The following is a 13,262-nucleotide window of genomic DNA, read 5'->3' as shown; positions in this document are numbered from 1 at the left end:
GTCATGTGCTTCTGGTCAGCAGAAACAAATCAGCGACATAACGAAACAAACGCCCATGGGTGCCTCTTCTTCTCTGATTTTATCACTGCAAATATCCAAATGGGGCATACTGCCCCCTACCGTAAAAAGCAGAGAAATTGCCTCAAAGACGTGGACAACAGTCCTGGCCTGTTGAACATAGAAATCATCTCATCTCTTTACCGGGCCAGCTAATACCCCACTATTTCATAATTATTGAGAACATAAATACTATTTTAAAAGATATTTTTTAAATTGAAAAAAAAAACCCTCAGATTTCACAACAATTAGCATTTTTGTAAACATTTTATTACATGTTTCAATGGGACAAAAGTGAAGGAATCACACTTTTCTTCAATCTTGGGTAGTAGGTATGCTGTTTGGAAAACAACACAGCTATTAACATCTGGAAACAAAAGTTAGTAAAGCCCTGAGTAAAAATGTCACAACCATACTGGGCCAAACTATTAAATATTTTATCTTTCCAATATTGGAAGAGGGCTGCATATAGGCCTTAGGCCAAGAAGTTTGCACGATACTCAATAATAATACAAAATTAAAAAAATGAAAGGGATTCCAAATATTGCTCTGACTGGATATAATTCTAACAAATATAAAAATATACATATTTACAACCACACAACAATTCACAAGCTTATATGATTTGTAAGCATGAAAGACATTTGTTTGTCCGGCTACAGCCGCTACACTCCAAACTTTATATACATTATACAGTATTGTGTTATCATAACAGTGATCATTTTTAATGTTTTGTGTTTTTTTGTTAGTGATTCATAGCTTATAAATCAGTTTAGCAGCACATCTACAAAATTAATAACAATGCAAAATTCAAATAATATTAACAGAAACAGGAATTCATTCATTTTCCAGAATGCTTGCTGCTCACAGACAGGCATTTTAAATGTTAAACAACTGCAATAGAGCCTGTCCTCAATTAACAAACCATATCTGTGTTCAACATTCAAAACTGCTTTTTGCAAACGTTGTCAATTCAGGAATAACTTACAAACATGTATACCCTGTAGAAGACCGATCTCAAGATCATCCTAAGCACAAAAGCAGATTTAGGGTAAATATATCAGCCAGAAAACAACCTACATTATGAGATGATGGAAAAAATATGTCACTGGGGAGTTGACTTTTTAACTGGAAGATTGTCTTTCATTCTGACATGTGTCAGATCTTTTACAGAGTTGCTGCCCTTACTTTTTGTATAAATCAGTATCTCCAAAAAAATGAGGGAAAACAATTCTTTTTTGGGCTGATTCCTCGAGATTACACTCAAATTATGTTTTCTGTGAAATCTGTATTTTCTGGTTGTCCCTCTTTTTTTTCTTGATATTAGCCTCATGCTTTTACGACGGGCAGACTTCTGTCTTGTTGAGTTTTCCTGGCGGAGAAAAAAAACAAATACATTGTGTAATCATATAAATCACTTTGTTACAAATTTTATGTACATAACATTATATTTTTCCAGCATTATCTTGTGCAAGACTAGTTTTATTAGGAGTAAGATATTTACACTAGTATACACGTATATTTTTTATTTATACTAAACCTTGTTTATTTTACTGTGATTAGGACTATGTGCACCAATAAAATAAATTAACTATAGGTTCTAACACACTCTTTTTACTGCAACCATATTTACCAATTTCAGTGGGTAGCGAACACGGGGCTCTCAAGCAGCATGCGGCTCCGGACCAAAATGAATGCGGCTCTTTCCATCTTGTCATATTTTGTATATAGTATGGCTCTTTGCTTTGTTTTATGTTTCTCTTATTTTTATTCTCTCTTAAAACACACTCAAATTCATCAAGACCCATTAAAAACAAATAATAAATTATATTTTAAAAAGTAGTTTAAAAAAGATTGAATTTTTTATGCTCCTTCTGACGTAAGGTGTGGCTCTTTGACTCCCACAGTTTAACATTTTTGGCTCTTTTTATGGAACTTGTTTGTCACCCCTGACCTTTTTTGGTGCTGAAATTTTATGACTTACAAGAGTTGCAATCATATCATCTTGTTATTGTTCTGTACATGTTCATATTCAATATAAAAATATCCAACAACATTTAATCTTAAAAAGGTTGATGGCACATACTCGTGTTTAGTGAGAGAAGCTTTGTCACTGGTGACCTCTGTGAGTACTTCCCCATCCTTTGAGGAAAGTGTCAGAACTCCTGTTTGGTGCCTGACACCTCTTGGAGTGGACATCCCGTTCATTTTAACTTCCCTAAAGTAACATTCACAAAACAAACGCAATTAAAAACACATTGACCAACTTCATTTGGCTGGGGAAGCTGTATAGAAACCTACCCATTAGTCCCCCCTCCTCCTTCTTCAAACGCTTTGATGCCTGGGACTTTTTGTCCAAAAAGTTTCACTGCGATGGACATGAGCAGACCACAGCGGTTTCTGTAGCAGCAGGTGACATCCACCGCCAAGAAAATGACCAGGATTATCACCATGACTATGCCAACCACGCTGCCTTTTGTCATGCTGCTACGCACTGTGATTGCAAAGGTAATATTTTGATAAATTGGGGGTTAGGTTGGCACCTACTTTATCTGAGATGACATGATTCTTACCAGGCTTCTCTGCAATGGTGAAGTTGAATGTTGTAGGGAGAGAAGTACCATTAGAATTGACTGCTATGACTTCCAGGAGATAGTCAGAGCCATAAGTCAGGTCTATGAGGTTGACAGAGTCAGTGCTGGATGACAGCCGCTTCTCTTTCCACTTGGCACTATCTTTATCCTGGAGAAAATAGAAAGACAAATGGAACATACAATAAGTACATTTGAGAAATTTACATAATTTATTTGCGTTCTGAAGCCCTCTTTTTTTATGTAACGCTCCTTTTACAGCCTTTTACCCCACATGAACATTGAAACTATCACACAGTCGAACAAACAAAAGAATGCAAAAACATGCAAATGCATGTTGAGCTTGACCTCTCGATATCGGAGATTGTAGTGGAGGAGAGGAGTCTCGCCATTGTCAGCATGTTTGAGGGGAATGAAAAAAGAGTTGCCCCCTACTTTCATCTCATCACACAACAAAAGTGGGCTGTCTGGTTCACCTAGATGATAAAATGTACAAAAGACAATGCAGAACGTTGTTAAGTTTTGTGAGGACTAATTCATATTCATAAATGACAAGAATAAAACAACAAATGTTATAATGTCAAGCATATTCAGCTATCCAGTGTATGTATCTTACCTTCTGTTTACGGATAATAGGAGATCATTACAACAGCGTCAGGCAGCCAGAAACGATATTGATGATGATGTCGATGATTCAAGACAATAGGACACGAAATATAAAATGAGTGTCAATGCATAATATGACTAAAATGGATGCACTTGAGCAATACGTGGTTACATGAATATTTTACTATAACCTTTGATGAACATGTTATGATAGCTAGCGATTGTATGAAGCAGTAAATGGCCACAACTTTGCAGGCCTATAATCCATCGCACACCAAAATATGAACACTCCTGTTATGCTTGCTCAACATGTAACTAGTAATCCGAAAAGGGCTATGGAAAACAACTTATTTAGTGACACTCACGTATCCCTTCAGTTCGGACGTCATGTGTGTCTGAGAATTGGCCCATTCCCACTGCGTTCGAGGCAGCCAAACGTACAGTGTACGTTGTGTAGGGTTTGAGGGAGGTTATAGCCAGGGTCTCTACAAGCACAAACACAATTGGATTGTAACCGTCGTATGCAATGATTTCAAATTAGTTATGCAGGGAGAATGATTTACCTGCTACGGGCACTGTGACCTCTTGCCACTGCTCTGCTGCATTTTGTCGCCACTGCAGAATGAAGTTTGTAATTGGTGTTCCACCATTAATGGGTGGTGTTTTAAGGGAGAAAAATACTGATGTTGATCCAGGTGAGACTGATAAGTACGGTGGTGGACCAGGCTGGGCTGCAGAGAGGACATAGAGGGAAAACAAAATATCTTAAATTAATATCGTGCACCTCTTTCAATAAGATTTCATAATTTTAATAGCTCAATAAAAACCAAAATAACTACTATTGCCTTGTTCATTGTTTGATTGTGTGGGTGTTCCTAATGTGATTTCATACTGGGTGAATGTAAAGATTAAGTTTGCACTTACTGAAAATTGCAACATCTCTTGATGCATTGCCAATAATGCCAACAGCCATGCAGGAATACTGACCACCATCAGAAGGCACTATTTTGTTGATCACTAATACTCCACCCGCAACACGGACACGACCAGAAGGTGAGTCCTAATGAGGACAGAGGTCAATAATCGCATTAATGTATTTTCAAAATTCTTTGCTGGAATGCTTCAGATACAAGACATATGTGAATGTTAGCTGTTTAGCCCAATCAGATTCAAGACCAGCCAATCGCAAGGTACAATGGGACAAACAACCAATCGTGATCACATTCAAACCTAGAGACAATTTAGAGCACATGTGTCAAAGTGGCGGCCGGGGGCCAAATCTGGCCCACCGCATCATTTTGTGTGGCCCGGGAAAGTAAATCATGAGTGTCGACTTTCTGTTTTATGATCAAATTAAAATGAAGAGTATAGATGTATATTAAATTTCCTGATTTTCCCCCTTTTAAATCAATAATTGTAAATTTGTAATCATTTTTTTCTGTGTTTTAAGTTCAAAAATCATTTTGTAAAATCTAAAAATATATTTTAAAAAAGCTAAAATAAACATTGTTTTAGATCTATAAAAAACTGAATATTCAGGGCTTTTAATCCAGTTCTTTTAATCCATTTATTAAAAAAAATCTAAATATTATATCTAAAATGGTCCGGCCCACATGAAATCGAGTTACGTTAACACGGCCCGCGAACCAACCCGAGTCTGACACTCCTGATTTAAAGTGTTCAACCAGCCTACCATGCATGTTTTGGGGTGTAGGAGGAAACCAGAGCACGTGGAAAGTTTGGGGAGAACATGCAAACTCCCTACAAGAATGTAAGAACCCACCAGGGCGGCGATAGGAGACCTATGGCTCGGGAGCCGTATGTGGCTCTTTTGATGGGTACATGTGGCTCTCAGCTCACCTGTGAGCTAAAATAAGGAAACCGCTGGTGAGAGAGCTGAGTTCCAAACGCACCAATAGGAGCGTCACGTCGGCACTGTGGCGCTGACACAATTTTGTCAAAAGAATCCAGAGACTTTTTGTACTTTAAAAGCGGTAAAATGACAACAAAAAAAGTACACATTTTTACGTATTTTTGCTTTTGAATTCTGAGTATGGCTCTCCAAGAATAACATTTGAAAATAGGAAATGTTTATGGTTCTCTCCGTCACAAAGTTTCCCGACCTTGCACCAGGGAATGAACCCTTCATCTTAGAACTGTGGACATGTTAAACACTCTGCTACCTTGTCAATCAAATCATACAGTTAACCTCAATCATATGGTGTCATATATATTACAAGGAACCCTTAACACAATTTGCTTAGTGCAGGGGTGGGCAAACAATTCCACAAAGGACTTTAGTGGGTGCAGGTTTTCATTTCAACCCATAAAGAGGACACTTTTTCACCAATCTGGTGTCCAAGTGCAATCAGTGGATTACAGTCAGGTGCTTCTTGTTTCAGCAGAAACCCCATTGGTTAAATTGTCTGTACTGGATCGGTTTGAACAAAAACCTACACCCGCAGCGGCCCCTGAGGACCAGTTTGCCCACCCCTGGCTTAGTGTGTGTGGCTATGTGTGTATGTATGAGTGTCACGCCTACCAATGTCTGCCCGTTGAACTTTTTGATCCAGTGCAATTGAGGCTGAGGAACGCCAGAAACATTACAGACGACAGCCACGCTTCCCCCCACACTAATATTCAGGTGCTCTACACTCAATGACACCTCTGGGGTCTCTGGAATGAAAGAATTCTCTCACCACCACAGCAACCATAATTCTTCCATAACATTAATATTGCATTACTATGAAAGATTAAATTACAATTGAGGTCAGAATAGAATAAAACTTACCGAAGACATGAAGCATAATGGTAGCACTGCTTTCACTAATCTTGTTGGTTGCAGTGCAGATGTACTCCCCATAGTCTTCCCTGACAACGGACCTAATGGTCAACTGGCTGCGGTCAGAGTTGAACGTGTGATGTGTGGGATCATATAATGCCGGCCTGCAAAAGAAGAGTATGCTTTTTCTATATATTTAAGTCTTGCACACTGTTTTGTTTGGCGAAATTAATTTACAATGGGTTCAAAAGTGTATTTGATATTTTTGATGCCTTAAAGCCGTACGGGAGATTGCCAGGATCTCCCAAGAAGAATGGGTGACCATCAATATGAAGACGTGGCAGACCAGTACGCAGTAGTAGCAAGTGACGGATAGTTTGAAAACCAGAATATTCATCATGATTAATATAATAATACAATTGTTCTACCATAAATCTTGACATTAAGAGATATTACAGGGATATTTCTCAGGTTTTCATCAAAATTACATCAACATAAAATATGATATCAAAGTAGTAAGCAAATTTTGTATAATTTAGTTACTTAAAAAAAAAAAAAATCTACTCATAAAATGAGGTCTTACATGTTCCAGGTGATATTGGGTTTCGGGTGGCCGTCAACCAAACAAACCAAGGAAACATTGGTTTCTGGTCCAGCGATGACTTTTTTCACCTCTTCATTCAGATGCGCAGTTGGAGGAGCTTCAAAAAAAGTTTATGGTTATAGTAGATGTTTCATTCATTCACTCTTCAAAACCTGATGGCTAACTTTCCTATTGATTATTTAGTTTCGCGAAATTCATAAAGTCAACATATGCACATGCATGATTTCACACGCACCATTGACAACCACCGATATGGAAAGCTGTTTAAAGACAGGTCTTCCTTTGATCTGGGCCTGGCACACATAAGTTCCAGCATCTTGTCGCTTCACTTTTTCAAACAGCAGTGTGTTATTAGGCAGCTGTTGCACATTCTTTCCTAGATAAAGACAAATAAGAAAAAGGTCATATCCACATCCAATTCAAATAAAAAATAAGCTTTGCCAAGTCATCAAATTATCATCTTACCATGAGAGGACATCGACTCCGTGCTGTATATCCAGCCGACCTCCACAGCTGGGTGGCCAGACACCCGGCAAGGCACTGCTCCATTTGTGCCCTCCAAAAACTCATGGTAGATAGGAGTAGTTTCAAACGACGGACCCTCTGACAAAAGAAGAAAGATAAACATAACTGTTTTGCCTACATTTAAGATTTTAACATATGTTTTACAGATCTACCAACCTGAACTACCCAATTAATTCCTGAGTTTGACGCTGTCAGATAAGTTTTATAATTTTATTACAGTTTCTAATTTTTTTGTGTGCAAAAAAACTGGCCCTGAATTGGGTGGCCATCAATTCAGGGTGTCATAGTCTCCAGCACCCCACGACACTTGAGGAAAAGAGCTCCGGAAAATGAATAAATGAGGGAATAGTTCACACTGCCTGATTGTTCGCTTTGTTTTTCTTCCCCTGGACTGAAGGAAAAGAGTGATTGATGGAATAATATCTCAAAGACATAACATTAGGAAAATTGGATTTCTCCACTTTGGAGGGGGTCATGCCATTTTCTGATTTCTATCATTTCTTGTTAATAGTGACAAAAGTGTATAAAGCCTATTTTAACTGAGTCTTGGGAATACATTGCGAAATAGCATCTTCCACAATACATAAATGTCAGCTAGTTTGTCAACATATGTACGTACTTCTAATAATTAGAGCAGTAATGTAGTTTAAAGATTTTGGTAGCTAATTTAATTCAACTTTTACGGCATTGTTATGATTGTTGACTTACAGTGGCATACAAGCACAATGCAGTATGTGAAAGCTAGTCAAATTATTGGACACTGTGAGACATCTGGACAGGAACAAGTGCACCGGATGCCATTTGTTCTCAAGTCACAGCTTTACTTTAGGGCAGGGGTGTCAGACTCGGGTTGGTTCGCGGGCCACGTTAACGTCAACTCGATTTCATGTGGGCCAGACAATTTTAGATATAATATTTAGATTTTTTTTAATAAATTGATTAGAAGAACTGGATTAAAATCCCTGAATATTCAGTTTTTTAATAGCTCTAAAACAATGTTTATTTTAGCTTTTTTTAAATATATTTTTAGATTTTACAAAATGATTTTGGAACTAAAAACAGAGAAAAAAATTGATTAAAAAATTACAATTATTGATTTAAAAGGGGGAAAATCAGGAAATTTAATATACATCTATACTCTTCATTTTAATTTGATCCTAAAACAGAAAGTCGGCACTCATGATTTACTTTCCCGGGCCACACAAAATGAGGCGGCGGGCCAGATTTGGCCCCCGGGCCGCCACTTTGACACGTACTTTAGGGTTACACAAAGGAGTGAGTGGTTCCGCAAACAAAAACTATTCAAAATGTTACAGAGAAGTCAAGAGAAACATAACAAAATAACTCCCATTCAAGCCTTTGAAAACATTTTGTGTGCATACTAAATGGTTGTTAGTTGCGATCAGGTGGTAACCAATTCGGGGTGTACCCCGCGACTTCTCATTATTGGCTGGGATAGACTCCAGCACCCCCGCAACCCTCGTGAGGCTAAGCACCTCGTAAAATGAATGAATACTCTAATGTTAATGTGGGAACTTCTCTAAAATGTCATAATATTGAATTGTTAATACAACTCATTAGATTGTTAGTAAGCACATTTTCTGCAATTTAACCAAGTACAGTATATGATGTATACTTACATACCGTAAACATAAATCCATGTTTTAACCTCATCCATGTGGCCGCTGTCAAAATCACACAGGCAAGTGTACCTTCCTGCATCCTCCACTGTGGCACTTTTGATGACCAATTTAGAGGAGGACTCGTCCACTTTTGTAGTCATCTCTTCATCAATGTCCTCGTCATCCTTTCGCCATGTTATATGTCCTTCTCCCCCAGCTATGAAAGAAAAAACATGTACATGAAAAGGAGTTTCAAGGATGTATCACAAAATTAGAGATTTCTTTTTAAAGTCACCATATTAAAATGAAATGAGGAAAAATGACCTTTGCACAACAATAAAAGCTCAACTCCAACTTGAATATCTTGCTTGCTGGTGATGATTTCCATTTTTGCATCTGATGAACAGGGAAATAAAGCCGATCCATTAAAAATATTGTTCATCTACTGTATTCTTTCAACATGCATTCAACGATGTACTGCAAGTAGAAAATAACTTTATCCCTTAAAATCGCAATTTCAGAGTCAGTTATCTCTTGCTGAATTTCCACTTTCAAATAAAGTCAAGAAAAAAAACTAAATGTTATCATCTTCAAAGAAATATAGAAATGTCACAACAATTCATTCTTCAGGGAATCAAACCTCACACCCTTTTTGTAAGATGTTTACTGTTTGCAAATTATTCCTACAAATGTTAGAAAAATGATAGACTTACCTGTGCTCCACAACACCATAAGTATGTTTAATGTTATCAAAATTAAATTCTCTCTTGCCATGGTTTTCCCAAAAATGCTGTTTGGTTAATTGATGGAAATGCTTTTTCAGCCCCAAATACAACACCCACTTTCAGGGCTATTACCAAAAGGAGAGTTTATGTCTGAGATTATATAGAGACGATGAGGAGGGCATGTAAGGACACAAGAAGTGGGTGGAGAGAAAGCCTCTCAGAGGACACTGCCACCTCAACATGTCATTTTGTCATTCATAAGTAAAAATGGCTGTGAAACATTTTTTTCCTTTTTTTAGTACATAACATGTTCATCAAATACAAGTCTAAGTGTTTATTTTGGAATCATACTTTTTTGTATCTTTTGTGATATGAATGCTTTTATCTCCACAAAGGAGAACATTCAATCGTGCATTCATTTTCTAAGGCTCTTATCCTCACAAGGGTTGCAGGGTGAAGAAACCTATCATAGTCAACAACAGGTAGTAAGAAGGGTTCAAACTGAATTGGTTGCCAGACAATTGCAGGGCACTAACGCATGAACAAAGTCAGGCATTGAATTATAGAATTATTCAATAAATATAATAATGGGTCCAAAAATTTGAAGGAATGTATTTGTTTTCTGGGCGGCAGAGTGGAAGAGTTCTGAGATCAAAAGTTCAATTCCCAGTCGGTTCTGACCTTCCTGTGTGGAGTTTGCATGGTCTCCGGGTACTCTGCTTTCCACCTAAAAACATGTATAGTAGTGTGGTTTGACACTGAATTGCGTGAGTGTGAATAGTTTTTGTCTGATTGTGTCCTGCGTTTGGACCCAAATATCACACTTTGAAATTTTGTGCTTTCGTCATAGTTCTTTGATCTTTCTACTCTCTGAGGACCTGTTCCCGTGGGTCCTATCGCTTCCATTTCCCAAGCTGCCCCTCCCACCTCACATTGATAACCTATCAGTATCTTCACGCCGGCTAATGAAAACATAAATAGTCCAATGGGGGTATCTATCGGGTTGACTATCGGGAGGTGCTATTATGGCTCATTAAATTGGAGTGTGCTGAAAATGAGGGTCATTAACATGGGTGGGCACAGACTAACTCTTTTTACTTGAGACATTTCCCATCATTCTCCTGAAAATTGAAGTGGCCATAGATGTAGAATGAATTATAATCACACATCTGAAATGCCTTATAAAAAATGTAAGCAGAAATTCATTCATTCATCTTCTGTACCACGTATCATTGCAAGGGTTGCAGGGCGTAGCTGTGCTACAGAGAGACAGACGATCATCCACACTTACAATCATACCGCCATCATCTGGAATTGAGCTAGCGCCTGCCCGCACAGAAGTCAGGCGATTGAACGAGCACACCATTAGGCGGCCCCAAGCAAAGATTGTCATTTTAAAATAATGATAAAGTGTTAACCTTCAAATCTACCCACTGGGGTCTGCGTGTAGTAAAAGAGCCCCTGTGTCAGAGTTTCAATTACAAAGGAGGTGGTAAATTAAATCAGGCTCCTTAAGGATTCCTCCACTGTGAAGAACATACGTAAACAATGTGTTCTGAGACTTAAGAAAATAAACCATTCCAACATTCACCTTTTTAAAAGGTAAAAGGGATCATTTTAAGTCTTTTATCTGTATTGACTTCAATCACACATTATCTCACTTCGGTGAAATCCCCCGATTTAAACTCCCTAATCAAACATCCATGTTGCATGTTTACACTGCAACTTTGTCCACGGCCCATTAGTTGTTGTCCATGAGAACATCTCAAATAGGAAATTACAGACAAATAATGCACAATGTATAAAACACACTATACGTCATTATACATGTACTGCTTGGCTGTTTTCCACTTATGAATACAAAACAAGGCATAGAATCGACATTGTATATACTGAAGTAAATACAATTACATAATGTATGTACACTTTTTTTAGAATATACATCATCACAATCAATGCTGTGTTACCAAGACAAACAATGAGGGGACAGTGAAGACATGATGGCGAGACGGTAGGAAACGGAAGGAAAGACAAACAGAGACGCTTGTGATTGGACAAGACACACCTCCTGCACTCTTCTCGAGGAACTCACATCTATTTGTGTAAGAATGCGTGTGCATTTGATCAGATGGTCAGCGTTAAAGTTAGGAGTCAAAGCCTGCCAGTGGAATTGGATGCAAAACTGTTCAAAATGAAGAAAACTGGCCCCAATGTAGAGTAGGCATGTGTCCACACATGTTTTTGTTTGTTATCAGGAATAAGGAACGACATAGAGCTGGCGTCGTGTTTAAAATATCCTTCTACTTTGGTTGACCTATTACATCAGTCTGTTTATTAATACAGAAAATATTTATTGACCAAAACCTCCCCATTAAATGCCATTGGCTCATTTAAATATACAAGGTTCACATCTCTGCCAATTCAGTCACACCTCAATATGTCACTACAAAAAATGACACCGTTCACATCTCTCACACTCTCAATTTCACACCCCCACCAAAAAAAACCATTAGCATAAATACATTTCCACAATATTGGTTGATAAGACAGATAATTGAGGCCTAAAAAACAAACAAACACAGGTGAAATGGAATGAGTATAAAAACAGGCATTCTAATCAATGTTCCCTCTAAGCTGCGCGCGTGCGCAATTGCGCACTACTCTTGTCTTCTCTGCGCAGCAGCAATCACATGGCGATGCAGTAATTTTTTAATCAAGAGAGATGTTACATGGGGGAGGGGGGTCGCCTTGAATCGGTGACCAGCCAATCGGAGGGCACCAGGAGACAAAGTACCCGGAGGAACCCATGCAAACTCCATACAGCAAGGAATGAGCTGGGAACGAACTCAGGACCCTAGAAGGTTGAGGCCGACGCACTAACCGCTCGGCCGCCGGGCTTTTGACACTAAGAAAAAGGAATCAAAAAAACTGATGGAACATTCAAAGTGTACGCCCGCCCACGCAGGTTTTGTCTTTCCTTGAAGCTGTTTCATAAAACAAAGGTTTTTCTGGAAGTTTTGGAGTGTTGCCATCTCCATGGCAACCGCAACTACGGCGGCCGTGAGCATACTGGGAGCGCCTCAGATTACATGAAGGGTCACACTGGAGTGGAGCTGAGAAGGGCAAACATTTTTTTTCAATCAAAAAAAGCTTGCTCTGGTTGAATTTAAAAAAAAAACACCCAAAGAAAAGCCACAACACACCTGTCCTAGGGATAAAATGGAAGAGCAAGTTTGAGGTTTTTAAATCAATGTGAACTACAGAGGAACTTCATGTTTTATTCTCTTTGATGAAGTTTCCTCCAAATGTTCTCTGGAATGATCCAAATAGAGATACATGATTTAAAGCCAATCAACAAACGGCAGCAGAGATGCAATTACAGTGTTCAAGTATGTTTTTTTTGAGAACCCCAAACATTTTCAGCAGTACTTCAGTGCAACAACTATGTCTCCTGTTTTTTATTTTTTATTTTTTAACTGAGGCACTGGCAGTTCAAAATGTGCGGTGCTAGTTATTAAAGAAATAATTTAGAATTAAAAACATATTTTAATGTTGTTTTAATCAAATACTGACATTGAATCGATGATGTTCCGCAAGGGTCAATCTCAAGGCCCATTTATATTTATATAAATTTTGTTTTAAAAGAAACATGTCTGTGTCTCTGTCATTTCAATCCATCCATCAGTCTATCTATCCGTCACCGTGAGGTTGCTATCTGATTGGCCGCTGGGTTAAATGCTAAGTGCCAGC

The 13,262-nt window shown here is 38.3% G+C and overlaps 1 protein-coding gene across 1 annotated transcript; it reads right to left on the bottom strand.

Annotated features, from left to right (window-relative positions):
* Positions 1 to 1,274: 1,274 nt before the first annotated feature.
* Positions 1,275 to 9,657, bottom strand: ncam3 (neural cell adhesion molecule 3). The gene is made up of 16 exons (XM_077599628.1): positions 9,501 to 9,657; positions 9,112 to 9,183; positions 8,810 to 9,004; positions 7,106 to 7,243; positions 6,876 to 7,016; positions 6,620 to 6,737; positions 6,046 to 6,200; positions 5,797 to 5,930; positions 4,179 to 4,314; positions 3,818 to 3,985; positions 3,620 to 3,739; positions 2,997 to 3,124; positions 2,631 to 2,799; positions 2,359 to 2,551; positions 2,144 to 2,275; positions 1,275 to 1,429 (listed from the first exon to the last, which is right to left on the bottom strand). Exons 1-16 carry the CDS (start codon positions 9,559 to 9,561, stop codon positions 1,387 to 1,389), a joined length of 2,103 nt encoding a protein of 700 aa, XP_077455754.1. The 5' UTR covers positions 9,562 to 9,657; the 3' UTR covers positions 1,275 to 1,386.
* Positions 9,658 to 13,262: the final 3,605 nt, after the last annotated feature.

Source organism: Stigmatopora argus, chromosome 4, assembly GCF_051989625.1.
Source record: "Stigmatopora argus isolate UIUO_Sarg chromosome 4, RoL_Sarg_1.0, whole genome shotgun sequence".
In the NCBI taxonomy this organism is placed as follows: Eukaryota; Metazoa; Chordata; class Actinopteri; order Syngnathiformes; family Syngnathidae; genus Stigmatopora; species Stigmatopora argus.
The sequence above is the reverse complement of the archived record's forward strand: the minus strand, read 5'-3'. Positions and strand labels throughout refer to the sequence as shown.

Coding starts and splice junctions, on each gene's coding strand:
- ncam3 (XM_077599628.1), bottom strand. CDS start 9,561: ATGGCAAGAGAGAATTTAATTTTGATAACATTAAACATACTTATGGTG. Junction 3,740..3,817: donor GGTCACAGTGCCCGTAGCAG/GTAAATCATTCT, acceptor TTGTGCTTGTAG/AGACCCTGGCTATAACCTCC. Junction 2,552..2,630: donor CACCATTGCAGAGAAGCCTG/GTAAGAATCATG, acceptor TTGCAATCACAG/TGCGTAGCAGCATGACAAAA.